The following is a 17,859-nucleotide window of genomic DNA, read 5'->3' on the forward strand; positions in this document are numbered from 1 at the left end:
CAAAAACCTCCCGCCGGAGGCCAAGAAGGACCTGGCATCCCTATGACCTGCTCTCTACATCGAGCCTCGGAATACGTTTCTGGCAATATTCTTTCCACTTTCCACTTATTATCTGATGCCGATAAACTAATTTTCTTGCTTTCCGATATTGACCCGCCGGGGAAAGGGCGGGGACGCCCAGCACCGAGGCGGGCAGGGCCAGGGGAGAGGCAGGAAGCGCTCAGAGGCAGCAGCTGAGGGGGAGGTAGTAGAGAGTGGGAAGGGCGGAGAGCGGCACCAGGGGAGGAGGATATAAGGGTGGAGGAAGCGGAGGCCGAGGAGGAACACAGGAAGCCTGGTGGGTCGATCATGCAGGTCGCACAGAGACCCTGGCTTCTTCTGAGGGGGAGTGCAGCTCAGACTCGCCCTCAGAATGGTCTGAGGCCGAGGAAGCTCCCCTGACCCGACCTCCTCCTCTGACGGCGGGAGGCACCACAAGTCCAGGAGGGGCTGGGCGCCCACAATTAAGTATTCAAATGTGAGTATTTTTCTGTGTGGGCTTTTCCCCATGTGGGCTTCTTTCCGTGTGGGCTTCTTTCCATGTGGGCTTTTTTCCGTGTGGGCTTTTTTCCATGTGGGCTTTTTTCTTGGGCGCATTTATGACCGTGGGGGTTTTTTTGTGAGCAATTTTAATGTGGGCATTTTTCATGTCTGTTTTTTTCTGGTTACCATCTATCGTCTGGGCTCTATGACCCTCCATCTGCAGTCTGATACAGTGCAATGCATTGTACTGTTAAAAGTTCTACTACTTCATTCTCCTGGATGTGTGAACCAAGAGTCCCCCTAGCTCAGGGGCTGTCCTTGTGACAATTTATCCAGTGACTTTGGCAACAGCAGGATGGGTTGAACGAAACAGAACCCAACTGTGAGAATAGGACCTCTCTCCTCAGTGGCAGACTCGGGTCTCCCTGTCTCCCTCCCTCCAGTGTGTGTGTGTGTGTGTGTGTGTGTGCAAGTCACAGCTGACTTATGGCAACCCTGTAGGGCAGGGGTGGGGAACCTTTTTCCTGCCAAGGGCCATTTGCATATTTGTAATATACCAAGCGTAGATCTCCCGGCAGGGGTAGGGGGGAGATGCTAGGGTTGCCAGGTCTCCAGCCACCACCTGGAGGTTGGCAACCCTAGGAGAGGCTATGCAGGGGAGGGAGGGAGGGAGGGAAAGAAGGAAAGGAAGGAAGGGAAGGAGAGAGAGGGAGAGAAAGAAAGAGAGAGAAGCCTTCCTGGCTTCCCCCCCACATACACACGCACACGCACCCGGCCACACACACAGGGGCCCACTGAGCCGGCGGTGCAGCCAGCGCGCAGGCCGGTGAGGCCCCAGGAGCATGAGTCTCGGTCACCCCCTCGGTGTGGGGGTGTGGCCGGGGGGGTCGAGCAGGGGGAGGGCTGTATAGGGGCCCACTGAGCCAGTGGTGCGGCCGGCACGCAGGCCGGCGAGGCCCCAGCGGCACGAGTCTCGGCCGCCCCAGTAGCATTAGTCCGCAGCGCGAGGGTGTGGCCGGGGGATTGCCCCGCCACACAGATACAGGCAAGCTGTGATGGGGTGGAAGGTTCGAGGCCGGCATGTGCTCCTGCCTCCCAGCAAAGCCCGAAGTGCTGAGGGGAGGCCCTGGTTAGCGAGAGCTAGCTCAGTGGAGCTCCCAGCCTCGGCAGGCATGCCGGGGGCTGGATAAAATGAGCTCGCGGGCCGGAGGTTCCCCACCCCTGCCGTAGGGTTTTCAAGGCAAGAGACGTTCAGAGGTGGTTTGCCATTGCCTGTCTCCACGCCATGACCCTGGTATTCCTTGGACGTCTCCCATCCAAGTATTTATTTGTTTATTTAGATTTTTATCCCACCCTCAATCCCTGGCCAAGGCTGGGCTCAGGGCGGCTAACGTAATAATCAATACATAAAATGCACGAAAACCACAATGTAAACGTAAAACAATTTAACTGCCCCAGACAATCATCGTGTTGAAATAATAAACAGACTTCGCTCATTTTTGAGGCATAGGGACCACTGTAGGGCCCGAGAAACAGTCCAGTTTTAGTCGAAACCGTTTACAGCAACCTGGAGGGAGTGAGGGTTGAGGCTGCGAGTGTGTGACCAGCCCAAGGATGAGGATTGAGCTAGCCCAGAAATGGTGTGTGAAGCTGGATCTACACATAACATCATGAGGCGCTGTATAGTAGCATTGTGTCTTTTTACTAAGTCAGTTTGGTCGGCAGGAGCTAAGCCACAATGGCCTCGAGTTCCCACCGAATATAGTAAGGCGAGAGTCCAAGCATTACCCACCCAGCCCTGTTTTATGAGGGTTGCTATAGAGACCAGGTTCTCCTTATCCGCTTAAACAACTTCATGTATGATTAATGTTAATTGCCCATTTTGCATGGTTGGCTTTTTTTCCTCCCGCTGCTGAATTGGCCTGTTGTTGCCTTTGATCTGGTTTGGTAATACAATGTAGTCCAATAGTTAGACAAGTGATCAGTTTGCCAACACGGAGAGGAGACAGAATCAGGTTGCGGAGAGGTCAAAGTTTCCTTTCTCTTCCTAAACACTCAACAGGGTCATGTAGAGTTTAACTTCATCTGGCATCTTGCAAATGTGAGAGGAAATCCCAACTGGAGAGAGGCTTGGTTTAATGCTGTTAACACAATTGTAGGAAGGCAACAAGGCAATTGCTTATATTGAAACGTAGGAATTTTAACATGCAAAGACCGTAGAGTATGGTCTTTACATGTTAAAATTCTTAAATTACAGATGTTAGATTCTTCCCTCATAAATCCAATTGGGAGGTTTTGGTTGCTAATTCATTACTTGTGTTCATATCTGACTCTCTTGAATGGAACTCAAGATGGCAGACATAGGATTCTTTGGAGGTTTCCCATCCAGGCACTGACCAGTTCCAGAACTGCTTAAGCTTCAGCAAGGTTGCTCCATCAAGTGCCAGCAGACTGTAACTTATGATCTGATCCTATTGAAACTCACCATCTTCAGACCCTGAGTTTGAATGCCTTCTTTGGACTTTATGTCTCAGATTAGGTTTCCATCATTGCATGAGTGGGGATTCTTGGAGCTGCAAGTATGAGAAGCAAAGTAAGGCAAGTTGAGGCAGATAACAGTGGTAACTTATCCAACTGCACTGATAAACTCCTAAGGCCTTGCTTTGGGTGTCATTGCCTTCTGAGTTTAGGTGGGGGGCAACCTAAGAGAGGAGCCTTCTTGGTTGTGGCACCAAAATTGTGGAACTCCTTCCCCCAGGATATTCGTCCGTCTCCTTCCATAGAATGTTTTTGGTGTTTTGTTTGTGTGTGTGTAAAGTGCCGTCAAGTCGCAGCCGACTTATGGCGACCCTTTTGGGGTTTTCATGGCAAGAGACTAACAGAGGTGGTTTGGTGTTCCCTTAATGACCTCTCCTTACAGCCCCATGTTTTAATTTTTTGCTTTGTATACATGTTTTGCCCAAACCTGGATGGCCCAGGCTAGCCTGATCTCATCAGGGCTTGGCATCTAAGCAGGGTTGGCCCTGGTTAGTATTTGGATGGAAGACCTCCAAGGAATTCCAGGGTTGCTACACAGAGACAGGCAATGGCAAACCACCTCTGAGCATCTCTTGCCTTGAAAACCCTACAGGGTCACCAGAAGTCAGCTACAACTTCATGGCACTTTCCAACACCATACATAGAATCATAGAATCGTATAATTATAGAGTTGGAAGGGACCACCAGGGTCATCTAGTCCAACCCCCTGCACAATGCAGGACATTCACATGGACATTCACAATGCAGGACATTCACTCCCCCCCACACACACACCCAGTGACCAGAAGATGTCCAAGGTGCCTTCCCTCTCATCATCTGCCTAAGGCCACAGAATCAGCATTGCTGACAAATGGCCATCTAACCTCTTCTTTAAAACCTCCAGGGAAGGAGAGCTTATCACCTCCCGAGGAAGCCTGTTCCACTAAGGCTCTGGTCTAACTGTTAGAAAATTCTTCAAGACAGAAACTGTTTTATTTGTGGTTTTAATTGCTTTTATAATGGATTTTAAAATGTTCCATCCTTAATTGTTAGCCCTTTGGTGGCCCTGTCTGGGCTGAAAGGTGGGATATAAATTTTATAAATAAATATTAAGCTGTTGTTGTTTGCATTATATACAGCGTAAGCCTTGGTGTCCAATAGGATGCCCTTTTAAAAGATCCCAATCAATAACCCAGTTAAGTTGAAGGAACTGGATCTAAACCAGTAGATCTAACCCACTAAATTGGATCTAACCCATCGTTCAACTCCAACTTCATCGGCTTAACTAGGCTGTGGATGAACTGAGCATGTTAGAATTTGCAAAGTCAAACATCCAATCCCTTTAAAAAGCTTCCTACAGCCAATAAGTAATTTATTAATCCACTCTTGTGAAGGGTGGTGGTGGTGATGGTAGAAATTCACCCAAATCAGAGCAACTTGTCAAATTGCCTGGCGTTGATTCATAAGTATCAGGTGTCAAAAAATGAAGTACTCTCTGCTGAAATTCAAAAAATAAAAAATAAATAAGGCTTCACCGCCACGGTATCGGCTCCCTCATTTATCACCACTTGTAACAAATATATTTTTGAATGTGTCATATCTCATTGGCATCCAAAGACGCAACGCTTTCCCTTCTCATCTAGATAACTGCCAAGCCCAGAAAGTTTATAGGGAGACAGCAAAGTTAATGTCGCTGGGTGGTAATCCACTTCCGTTTCAGAAACATGAAGTACTGCTGAAATATATTTCCAGTTGGTTTATTCTCAGCACTCAGGGGGATAGGATACTATTTCAGTTTCGCTAATGAAGGCCAGGAAATGAAAGGCAGAGCATCAGGATAAATTATGCCTAAATGGTGGGCTAGACCCCCAGAGGAAATCAAGCTTCTGCGGGACAGTATTCCTCCATTAATCCTGCAAAATGTTACATCCAATGTTAATTTTGTAAAGCTGAACTGTCAAAAGGGCTTCAGATCCACCCTGCCCTTTTAATGATGATTGTTTCAACATTAAGATTTTGTGCTCAGTCTGGGTGGGATGCAGAGGGCTTGTGCTGACGAAAACTAGTACCAAGCAGCATGGTGTAGTGGTTAAGAGGGGTGGTTTGGAGCGGTTTGATTCCCCACTCCTCCACATGAGTGGCGGAGGCTAATCTGGTGAACTGGATTTGTTTCCCCATTCCTACACACTAAGCCAGCTGGGTGACTTTGGGCTAGTCACACTCTCAGCCCCACCTTCCTCACAGGGTGTCTGTTGTGGGGAAGGGAAGGTGATTGTAAGCCAGTTTGATTCTCCCTTAAGTGGTAGAGAAAGTCGGCCTATAAAAAACAACTCTTCTTCATAATGTGCGAAACCAAGTTGCCTTCACAGTGGTGGTAGTCCAGACATGATCCAGCATGACCCTCTTCTTCTTTTTGAGGGTTTGAAGCATGGAGATGCCATTGGTGTAGAACCCATTGCAGTACCTGACCAGGGGGCCTCACGGTCTCTCATGTTCTGTGTCTACCAAGTAGTAAGCTGTAAGAGACGGTCATAGTGGCCCAGCAACTTTGGTTTACGGCTTTATGTACCTACAATCATAAAAACATAAGAACATAAGAAAAGCCCTGCTGGATCAGACCAAGGCCCATCAAGTCCAGCAGTCTGTTCACACCGTGGCCAACCAAGTGCCTCTAGGAACCCCACAAACAAGACAACTGCAGCAGTATTATCCTGCCTGTGTTCCACAGCACCTAATATAATAGGCATGCGCCTCTGATCCTGGAGAGAATAGGTATGCATCATGACTAGTATTCATTTTGACTAGTAGCCATGGATAGCCTTCTTCTCCATGAACATGTCCACTCCCCTCTTAAAGCCTTCCAAGTTGGCAGCCATCACCACATCCTGCGGCAGGGAGTCCCACAATCGCCCTTTCAGTAGTTTTCCTCCATTTTTACCACGCACAGTTGGCCTCACAATCAGGCGTTTAAGGCTCCATCACTTGGATTTATGTGATCCTGAAAAAGTTAGCCACATTTATGAGATCAGTAGAACTTGAGCTGGTGCTGCATGGGAGAGGGAGCAGTACATATATCAGTAGATGCCTTGCAAGCAGAAGAGCCAAGGTTCGGTTCAGTGCTTCTCCATTTTAAAGGATTTCAGGTAACAGAGCTACCCAGTAATCGTGCTTGAGTCCTTGGAAAGTCGCTGCTGGTCAGAGAAGATAAAACTGAGTTAGGTGGACCAGTGGTCTGACTCGGTATAGGGCAGCTTTTCAGTTATTTCACCAAGACATGCAGTTCTCTTTCTCTGGATCAAGATCTTTTGGGTTTTGAATGGCCTTATCCCCAGATTTGTCCATTTCTCATTTAGCCATCAATCTTGTTTGTAGAGTAGAAGACCACATGTTTGCATTTCAGTACTATATGCATAGTGATGTGTGGGACTATATGCATAGTGATGTGTGGGACAGTTTGCACCTTGATTTCATGCTTCCCTCTGTCCTTTACAAAGGAAATGTGGTGTGAATTGGCGCATACATGCAAAAACCGCTTTCCGTTCTTTTTGTCAGTTCAAATGTAACACCAAACCAGAGCTTATCAACCAGCTTCAAACCATGGATTGGTGTCCAATCACAAAGAATGGTTTGACAGCTTGGATGTAATGTCAAACCACGATTTGGTGTGAAGTTTGAATGAGCCTTAATATGGGGGTGCACATGTGCTAACTCGGTCCTCCATACGAACGGGATTCACAGTTGGGATATTTGAACCATGGACCATAACTATCAACTTACAACCCTCTCCAAAAGATGAAATATTGTTTTATATTGCTGAGTATAAATAATCTTGTTTATAAAAAACTTAATAATTGCTAGCAAGCAATCACCATTCAATTAAAGAGTAATTACATGGTTATTTGTGCCCTGCAAAATAAGGCATTACCGAAATCAGTAACACAATCAATATTTTCACTGCAACAGGATGCGGTAGTGATGGACCTTTCAACCTGTGCTGATTAAATTGTCATCAGACTGTTTCCTAGTTAAATCACCACATGTTTATTTGTCTTGATTAATATGTAAATTTACATCTGATTCTAGTATATTTGAAAGTACAGCCACGGCATCCATCAGCAGGTCGACTTTGTTCAGTTTTCTGCAGACAAACGGCTTCTAAAAGTTTATTTAGAAGTTTACAAAACTATGGAGAGTTAGCCACGACAGAATATCAGATGCCCTTTTTTCCTTCAGGTCTTGAGTCTTTTGCTCACGACGAGCTTCTGATGTCCGCTGAGTCCACTGGGCTATGCCCAGGCTTTAATAGCTGCAAGAAGAGGAGAAACAAACTCAACCCTGATCTTATACCGAGGCTGCTAGGCTAGCAGGATAGTCCCATCTTTTTACTCTGCCAGAAAACTCACCTCCCGCTGGTGAAACTGGGGTTCTGAAGGGGTCCTCTCCTCATGACACCTCCCTGGCACCCTATTAAAGCTTTTAATGTTTTAGCACTGTGAGCTGATACAGGGCTGAGTCAAGACAATGGATATGTTTGGGGAAATAATTTGTCCCCTGCAAAACAGTGCCATCTGTTTCAGAGCTAATTAGCATCATGGTATCATCATGCTGTTGATAACATGAACCCTGATTGGTTGGATTACGTAGCCGTCAAGAAGGGGGGAAAGCACCATAATAATTACCAAGGTTGGCAGCATATAGAAACAAAATAGTGCAGAAAAAGAAGATTTAGGGCTCCCCCCACTATAAAACATTTGGTACCCTGTCCCCAAGTTTTCTTTTCGTTCATATAAAAATGTTTTCCCACAAAAATTCAGCTCCTCAAACTAGTAGGTTGATGCAAATTATCCCATAGCACCTGTGGCCTTTGTAAATTATATCATGTTTTGGCTCTCAGTCCAATGTGACCTCTGTGTATGCATAGGGAGCCAGTGCGGTATAAGCGCATCAGGCTAGAACCAAGGAGCTCTGAGTCCAAACCCTTTCCCAGACATGATGCTCAGTGTGTTACTTTGGTCGAGTCGCTTTCAGACTTATCTACCTTACAAGGGTGTTGTGAGGATAGAAGGGAGAGCAAAGTATCCTGTATGCCCTCTGATCTCCTTGGAGGAAGGGTGGGGTGAAAATGTGTTGGATCAATAGCCAAATGCAGAGTTGCACACTTGTGGTGATCGAGGATGTGTGTGTAGACCCACTGGGCTCAGCGCTTGCACGAGCAGGCAGCTGGGAGTTGTTGTGCGATTAGATGTATTGATTTGTACAGCACATCTTAGATTGTACTGTATAGGACTCCCCAAAGTCAACTAAAAATGTACTCACCAGTTAAAAAAAGCAAAAACCACACATATATAAAAACAGTGAACTGAAATTTCATCTAGGTAAGAGGAGACAGGTGCGGGGCTCAAATAGTAAAGTGAAGAATAATTTCATGATTTTCACAGGGTGCCAGACAGATGTACAATAAAACAAATGGCATGCACATGTCTTGTCGAAATGTGAATGCAGTAATGGCACCTTTGTGCAATGATACCAGAAATTTCTGCCATTTAAACACCAAGTTTGTCGTCTTTTGATAAAGAGCTTTGCCACTACAGGCGTGATGGAGTGAAGTTTAACTTTCATTTCTTAGCGAACAGGAAAAGTAATTTGCTGGGAGGGGAATGGTCTTGCTATGAACCTCTCATCCGTTGTTGCAGGATGGTTGTGTTTCACACTGTTTTGTCAAAAGCTCTGTTAGTCGTCCGGGTGAAATATAGTTCTCCCAGGCAGAGAAGTTAGTGGCAAATTTTGCCTAGTTTGTTGTATTTAGTCGGGATTAAAGACCTCAGATGCTTCTGCCCATGTGCATATATCATCTGTTGTCATACTGCACGATGGGTTTTGTAGTGTTACAAAATTGTAGTGTTACAATTTAAATGACTAGTTAAATTAACCCTTGCTGAAACTTAAAGAGGTACTGGTCATATCATTGCCTGGTTAGAAGATTTTGGCTACTGTAATGGAAGACAGGTAGGCAACAAATATAATAAATAAATTCGCGGTTTCCATGCATGTTAGTTTGTTCACAGTCACTATTCATGAAAGATTAGAATAACAAATATTGTATTTATCATGTGAGACCTCTCCTCTTTGTTCTGAAATTTGGAACCTGAAGCAGTCCCCATGATGCTGTTTCCTTGTCTTTTACATCATGGATTAAAATCCTTAGCTGCAGCTCCTGGAAAGTTTGTGCCGAGGGGCTGAAATATGTGTGAGTTTGATAGGTTGTGGGGGGACATTCGCTTGAGCCCCTTACACAGCATGCAGAAGCAGCAAATCAGTCTTGGAAGAAGGAAAGCTGGGGCTGAATGGTCAGAAAGATAAATGACTGAAGTCCTTTCAATAATAGGCTGTGCAGTATAATGTTTGTTTGTTTTATTTAAAATATTTAGGCCCCACCTCTCCAAGGAGCTTTACGATAAGAAAAAGCTACAAATAGCGAAAAAATGATTTTTAAAAAGTAAGAACAGCAGTGAAAGCAACAAATATAGAGATAATATTTGTAGGTCATTTAAAATCATTTAAAATGGCATCATTTTCAGTGTTTCTGGGTAAAACATTTTAAAATAACCTCGCAGTAAAAACTGAGAAGAACTTAAAACCTTAGAAAAGCCTAAATAAAATGAGAGGATTTTGGGATTTTGTTTCTTTTTAAATTGGGTAAAAGCAGGACAACTAATAAAGCTCCACAAGGAAGGACCATTTGAAAAGCTTGTGAATTTTTTTTTAAAAAAGAAAACGTTTTTGCACCTAAATGCTTGTAAGTTTTAGGGAAAGCATTTCAGAGCTTGGGCGCCACTACAGAAAAGGCCCTGTCTCTGGGGCTCGCTCATCTAGCTGTGTATATGGGAGCGCACAGAGCCAAGCCTCTGAAGATGATCTTAATTGGCAGCCTCATATAAGATAAGGTGTCAGATGTGGCTTTAGATTACTCCATGGGAAAGGATGTTTGAAAATCTGGACTGTCTTTACTCTCATTGGTACAAGAAGAGTACATAGGTACAAAGGCAGAAATTGTTCACAAAATATAATAAAAATAATTATAGGATTGGCTTGGCTGGTGAAATGGTCTTGCGTTTTCTCCTTGAAATTGGATTTCACAGCTATCCCCCCATCAAGGGTTAAGAAAGGCAGATCACCTTCTAATTTAAGGCATAGTATTGGGAGCCAGGGTGGAGTCGTGGGTTAGCTTATCAGGCAAAGGCAGCATTCAGATCCTTACTCAGTAGGGTTGCCAACTGCCAGGTAGTAGCAGGAGATCCCCTGCTAATTCAACTGACCTCCAGCTGATAGAGATCAGATCACCTGGAGAAAAATGGCCACTTTGGCAATTGAACTCTACGGCATTGAAGTCTCTCCCCTCCCCAAACCCCGCCCTAGGGACCTGGCAACCCTGTTACTCAGCTATGAAATTCGGTGGAGGACCTTGAGCCCCATTTGTTCTCTTTCAGCCTAACCCTACCTCACAGGGCTGTTTTAGGGTTGCCAACTTCCAGGTGGGACCTGGAGATCTTCTGGCATTACACCTGATCTCTAGGCTACAGAGATTAGTTCCCCTGGAGGAAATGGCTTCTTTGGAGGGTGGGCTCTATGGCATTATACTCCTCGACGGTCCCTCCCCTCCCCCAAACCCTGCCCTCCACAGACACCACCCCCAAATCTCCAGGAATTTCCTAACCTATGGTGGGAGAGAACTATGTACACCACCTTGTGCTTAGGGTTGCCAATCTCCAGGTGGTGGCTGGAAATCTCTCGCTATTAGAACTGATCTGCAGCTGATAGAGATCAGTTCACCTGGAAACATTGCCCGCTTCGGCAATTGGACTCTACGGCATTGAAGTCCCTCCCCAAACCTCACCCTCCTCAGGCTCCGCCCCAAAAATCTCCAGGTGTTTCCCAAGCTGGAGCTGGCAACCCTACTTGCGCTCCTTGGAAGACAGGCTGGATGAAAACGTCTAAAGTCCCCGATCATCCTTTGGTGTCTTGAGAGTACAGAAAGAGTTAAAGTGCTGGAAGTGTGCTTAGAAAACAGCCAAGGACTCCGCCATTCAGGGCCTTAAAAAAAAAAAAATCAATGCAAAGTGCATTACTATGCAAATCCTTTTGACAAAAGAGCACTTAAAGTTTATTTTCACTTTTGTTTCAACAGTTCACGACCGGGGAGACCCCCCAAGCGCTCTCTGGGGGTTGCGATACAAGAGAACACGCGCCTTCTGCCCCACGGAGTGCCCGGCCTCTTATCACCAGGACTTATCTCCCCAACAGGTAATAAAATCCACGGGATGATCAGCTCTCTCTCTCCCTACTGCGCAGCAGTTGAAATAAACTAATATTGATCTAACTGCCTTGTCCTTCAGGGCTTTTCAAGCTTTACCAGAGGTTACATTATTGGATTTTTTTTTGAGCATTCATGAAAACCCAGGCTGTGTTGCTGTGCTGACTAAAACCTAATGGATTTGCGATTTAGTTCTTCATTAATCGTAATTTCCTTAAAGGGAAAGTGCCATTAGATACTTGGTTATGTGATAGGGGGGAAACGTTTATTTCAAAGGGCCTTATAGACTTCACGAGTACTTTCTTCAATTCTTGTGGGAAGGGCGTAACAACCGCTTCTCTAATTTTCTCAAAACGCAAGGCTCCGGTGGAGATGTCTGTTCAGCCAGTTAAATGCAGGTCCATAATTTGCATCCTATTGATTTGTATGTATGTTTCCCGTTTTCCCGACAGTTGTATCCCAAAATGTTTTATGTCAATAAAGGGACAGGTCTTGCCCTCAGGCTTAAGACATGACACACAAGGGAAGCTGAGGGGAAGGAGATCAGTTAGAAGGAACTTGTATACAATTTTCCTAGGCTGATCTTGCTTTGATGGATGGGATGGAACTATCTTACAGCCCACAGGCCAGTGAAAGAGGGCAGAACTTCTTCTCCAGTCTCAGCCATCTTCCCCGCAGCGCACGTTCCGCAGCCCTAGATGGTCTTGCACAGGGGTATTTGAAGGACCGCCTACTACCCTATGAACCTAAGCTCACCCGTTAGGCTCCTCATTAAAGGCCCTGCTCTGTGTGCCCCCACTTTCCAAGGCTAGGTGTGTAGTGAACAGGGACGGGGCCTTTTCTGTGGTGACACCATGGCTGTGGAATGCCCTTCTTGCAGCAATTTGCCCAGAGCATGATTTTCCAGCATCATGGATGGCATCACGTGAAAACTTTCTTTGTTTGCCCTGACATTCTTCTGAGCAAGTTTCTTTGAGGAGAGGGGAGAAGAGAATGCCTCTGTGCTTTGGTCGATGCTTTATTGTCTTGATGCGTTTTTAGCTCATCAGCATTTGGATGATGTTTTACGGTAGCGTTTTATGGATCTTGGGAGCGACCTTGAGCATTTTGCAGAGAGACAGACAGTTTCAGTAGTTAAATAAATGTAAAGTGTGGGAGTCGTACATATGTACATCTTTAAATATCCATGTGCGCGCATCTAAGAACCTTGGCGCATTCAATGGCCATCTGGCACATGTTTGTTGTGGGAAGAGTCAGTGTCCTGCTGGTGTCTCCCGCCTCAATTGTCATGTATGGAACTACCCTAAGACAGGCAGGCAAAGGACCTCTATCCCCAGTCATTTTTTGTTGTTGTTGTAATTTCAGCTTTTACTTAAACAGCTGAAGAATTGACTAAAGAATTGACCAATCGTCATGTGAAATCCACACACACACACCCCAGCCCCTGCTGTTTGTTGATACTTGTTTACCTCTTGAGGATTGCCTGAGCCCCGTGCTTTGGGGATGGGAGAAGCTGCAGTTGGCAGATTTCTCCTGTAAATAGGATAAATAAATAAATTCAGGAAGCTAGAAACAATACACTAATGGCTGTCAAATGCCGGAGGCTGTTCAACAGGGGTGTGAGAAACTCCTCTGTCTCTCTGGAAATCATAACCTCCAAGGGCCAAACTACATTTTATACTTTGTAAGATTTGACTCTCTTTCCCTGCAGCCACAAAGCAGCTGTGGGGAACAACATTTTAAAGGTCTGTGGGGCACTGATTTGAATTGGGACTGCAGTGGGGGGGTGTGTGGAGTGAAGGGCTCTTGGCTTCCATCCTGCACTGTTTTCCCCACTCAAAGTGGTCCTGCGGGAGGAGTTGTTTGCTGAGACCCAACTCATGACAAAATGTAATGTGTCGTTCGGCCTCTAGCTGGGCAGATTGGGGTAATCTCCAGACAGCAAAGAGTTCTCCTCAAGAAGATCCAAGCTGTGGAAGCAGCAGTTTTGATGGGCCTCCCTGCTAAATTATCAGTCTTGGAGATGACCAGGACTCCAGAGGGTGAGAAAGACAGACATTAGCATCTTCTTCTGTGCAGTTGGCTTCTAAATGTCCCTGAGCCCTCTGGCTAGCCTCTGTTTGCAGGATAGAATGTGGAAATGCATGAAGCATTGGTCTGAACCTTCCATGCTTAGCACCTTATCAGTAGGGTTGCCATCCTCCAATTAGTTAATTGTCACAAACCATATTATTTATTGCCTTAAGCCCTGCGTGGCAGCTTTGTTTTTTCTGGTGGGTGTGTCCAGCAACACGCCAGTATATATAGTTTGTTTTCCTTTGGAGTTGCATTTGCTAATTGCTTGAGAAAATACAATCATTACTCCAATAGTTAATCTTGCTTTTTCATTTGTATATTTGAGCCTCGTTCTGTTTTTTTCATTAGTCTACACTATTTCAGCATAGGTCTCTTGTTTCCTTAATCCTTCAGGTACTAGCTGGAGATCTCCTGCTATTACAACTGATCTCCAGCCGATAGAGATCAGTTCACCTGGAAAAAATGACAGCTTTGGCCACTGAACTCTATGGCATTGAAGTCCCTCCCCTCACCAAACCCCACCCTCCTCATGCTTTGCCCCAAAAATCTCCAGGTATTTTCCAACTCGGAGCTGGCAACCCTACTTATCAGTTAGAACAAGGGGGGGAGGGCAATATATGCCTAGGTGCAGAGCAAGATAGTTGTTGTCAAGGCAATCGTCCCTTTACATGTTAATAAGATATCCATAAAAACAAGTAGTATTAAGGGGCAGCTTGTGCATCACAACTGCCAAGCGAAGGGAGCTTTAAATTTTTGCATGTCCGGCTGCTTTAAAGGCATAAGAGCAATGCCATTTTTTTTAAAGTGGCAATTTAAATCTTCTCATTGTATGAGCCTCTGTTCACAAATGGTTTTCTGCGTGGTAGCAGCCACTGAGCAAAGAGAGCAGCTGTTATGGAGCATGAACTGTTTGGGATCAGTAGTTCTAAGCTCACATCACATACGCTCCCACATGTCACCAGTGAAAACAGGAACATGCTTGTAGGCTTTTCACACCTCTTTCCTCACATTGCATAAGCTCTTCTCCGCCATTACATGGCCCGGAAGGTTCTTTCCCACCTACCTTGTTAATATGTTCTGCAACAGTGTGCACTACTCTGGCTTCCGAAGTAATACCAGTAGCCCATTTTAATGTAGCGCTTTCCAGGTGCTCATACATTACCTTGTTGTAAGCTTTACAACAGTCATATAAGGCAGGCCAATATTGTTATTCCGATGTGGAGGGTGGCAGAGAAAGAATGGTTTGCCTAATAAGGGCACTTTCACACATGCCAAATAATGCACTTTCAGTCCACTTTCAATGCACCTTAACAATTGTTTGCAAATGGATTTTGCCATTTCACACAGTAAAATCAAGCTTCAAAGTATCCACCAAGTGCTTTTAGAAAATTGGTGGAAGGCTTTTGCCCAGCTCGGCTTCTGATTGACAATGAGAAACCTCATTGGCTGTGCAGATGTTTTAAAAGTTGCTTCAGCTACAGCTGCTACCATTGCACAAGAATCTTCACTACATTACTGTGAGTGCTAATCTTAAAAGGCATCCCCGTTAAAATGGAGCTTCTGCCTGAAATGTTGAAAAGTTACTATTAGAGTTATGCATCACTGTCTAACATTTTGTGGTTGGCTCCGCCTCCTGCAGCGGCCATTTTTTAGTTGCGCCCACCGCCCTCTGTCAGAATTCCAAAGGTGCCTGCAGGGTTGAAAAGGCTGGGCCCCCCTTCCATATTTGCTCTAGTTTTCCTTTTGATTTACTTATTTTTACATGTCTGCCCCAATGTTTGGCCTTCCATGGATTTACTGTTTTTTTGTTTTGTTTTTTTATAATTAAGAATATTTCATAGAATGCTTAAGGTCAGATTGGGATCTCGTACTTATTACAGAATAGAAGCAACTGAACCGTATTCAACAACCTGTTTGTTTAGGTGGTTAAGGGAAGGGAAAGAGGTGGGCGTGGAAGGAAACGTTTTTAAAGGCACACCCAAAATCTCACCAGAAGGCAAAATCATAAGAAAATAGACACGTATTTAAAAAACACACCAAAAAACTAAAACCAGAAATGGCTGCCATTGCAAATGCTGGTGAAATGCAATAGGTTGGGGAATGGGACTGGGGAGCCCTAGATTCAAATCAACCATCAAACTCCCTAGGTGAGTCATTTTCTCATAGCCTTACTTGCTTTACAGAAGCGGTGTTAAGAATGCAACCCAGGGGCCGGATCTCCTCCTTGAGAGCTCTGGCCTGCAAACCAGCTGAGGCAGTAGGGTTGCCAACCTCCAGGTACTAGCTGGAGATCTCCCGCTATTACCACTGATCTCTGGCCAATAGAGATCAGTTCACCTAGAAAATGGCCGCTGCGGCAATTGGACTCCATGGCATTGAAGTCCCTCCCCTCCCCATACCCCACCCTCCTCGGACTCCTCCCCAAAAATCTCCCTCCAGAGGCGAAGAGGGACCTGGCAACCCTAGGGGCAGCCACCCCTCTAGTCCCGAGGTGTCAGTGACCAAAGACTATTAAGGCACTGGCAAACCACCCCATAAACAAAGTCTGCCTAGGAAATGTCGGGATGTGACGTCACCCCATGGGTCAGGAATGACCCGGTGCTTGCACAGGGGACCTTTATCTTTAGTTGATGCTAAAAGTGTAAAGGGGGGGCTGGTAAAAAAAAAAAAAAAAATCCCAACAATCCGTCATGGCTGTGAGAAACCAACCAGCCCTGATTCTTTTCTTTTTTCCAATTCTTTAAAAGGAATTATGAACAATCGAAACAAACCGCGCTCCTTCAGAATGACTGCCTTGCTTCTCCTCTTTGTGGAGAACGTTAACGGTTATAAATGGTTCTTGGTGACAGTTCTGCAGTGAATTACTTTGATGTATGTGGCTAATAAATTAATATGATTAAGTTAATGAGCAGCGCAAGTGTTGCCAAACTCCACAAAGTCCAGCTTCAGAATCCTGCTCCTCATTCGACTTCCCCCCTGTGGTGAGAGGATCACGGCTACCCACGCACTGTCACTGTGATAAATGGCAGATCCCACAGTACCCTGCGTTCCATCTGCTGTGCCCTCAAACCAGACCAAAACGAGAAGTATTTTATACAGATCACGTGCTCATGAGAAATGCCTTCCCGGATCATAGAAAGCGGGGTTTTTCTACCAATAAAAATGGATAAATATATGAACTAGGTGTGCAAGCCAGAATAGAGCGATCAATTGAATAAAACTAAATTAGGGGAGGGCAATTTTTAATTGACGCGGATATGAGTTATTGGCACATGGTTTTTTGCCTTTTTTTTTTTGAAAAATACCGTTTTACTGGCTTGATGTTTTATCATTCTGAAACTGTATTTCCTTTTCCCTAAGTCTGATATCGGATAACTGCTTCTCTTTCCAATGGTATTGTCTTTAGATGTAAACCTGTAGACAGGGCTTGTCTTTTAAACCATTTTTTTCACAGCACCTACATGCTTATTAATAAATCATTAGTAAATTATTATTATTTCTCAGGGAGGTTTCTGTCCAAGAAGTCTTCCATCTAGGCACTATGGCTCCATGGATGATTCCCTACATATGATTCCCTACATATGATCACAGTCTGATATAATTGTATCAGCATGGTGTAGTGGTTAAGAGCAGTGGTTTGGAGCGGTGGACTCTGATCTGGACAACTGGGGTTGATTCCCCACTCTTCCACAGGAACGGCGGAGGCTAATCTGGTGAACGGGATTTGTTTCCCCGCTCCTGTACACGAAGCCAGCTGAGTGACCTTGGGCCAGTCACAGTTCTCTAAGAAATCTCTCAGGCAGTGGCAAACCACCTCTGAATGTCTCTTGCCTTGAAAACCATATGGGGTGACTATAAGTCAGCTGTGCCTAGACGGCACTTTCCACCCCCATAACCCCATTTAAGACAGGAAAGATCTCAAGTCCCATTTCTGCCTTTCCACTAACCCAGAGAACCTCTGTGTTGTCAGGATTATGTTCCAGCTTGTTCACCCTCATCCAGCCCATTACTGACTCCAAGCGCTGGTTCAGAACATCAGCAGCATCCTCAGAATTAGATGGCTGTTTGAAGGGAATCCAAGGAAAGACTGAGGATCTGAAGTCACTGCTCTACAAGCTTATCCAAATGGGAAGCATATCAATCCTCCCTGATCAATCTGAGGTAGCCCTCTTGGGTTTCATAGTGTATAATTTTAACTTTAAGAGAAAAGGCCTTCATCCAAGCCCAAGCTTCAAGAGATGATTGTCCAAGTTCCTCTCGGAGGGCCACCCCCACTACACAATTTGAAATTCCAGAGATGGAACATAGGAATTTAAGAAGAACTGAATCGATGCTATTTCCTACTGGTAGCTGCTACTTGTAGTACTCTGCCTGTAATAGAAGTTGTCAGAGTTGATAATAGTTATTCTTCGGAATCCTAAGGCATTGGATTA

General features: G+C 45.2%; 1 protein-coding gene across 4 annotated transcripts in view; it reads left to right on the top strand.

Moving 5' to 3' along the window:
* DACH2 (dachshund family transcription factor 2) overlaps positions 1-17,859 on the top strand; it is a 401,104-nt gene that overhangs the window by 181,955 nt on the left and 201,290 nt on the right. For all 4 annotated transcript variants that reach the window (XM_056859519.1, XM_056859520.1, XM_056859521.1 and 1 more), the window contains exon 2: positions 11,225-11,340. In XM_056859519.1, coding sequence (XP_056715497.1) covers positions 11,225-11,340 — 116 coding nt within the window. The remainder of the gene's footprint in view (positions 1-11,224; positions 11,341-17,859) is intronic.

This window comes from Euleptes europaea, chromosome 13, assembly GCF_029931775.1.
Source record: "Euleptes europaea isolate rEulEur1 chromosome 13, rEulEur1.hap1, whole genome shotgun sequence".
Taxonomy (NCBI): Eukaryota; Metazoa; Chordata; class Lepidosauria; order Squamata; family Sphaerodactylidae; genus Euleptes; species Euleptes europaea.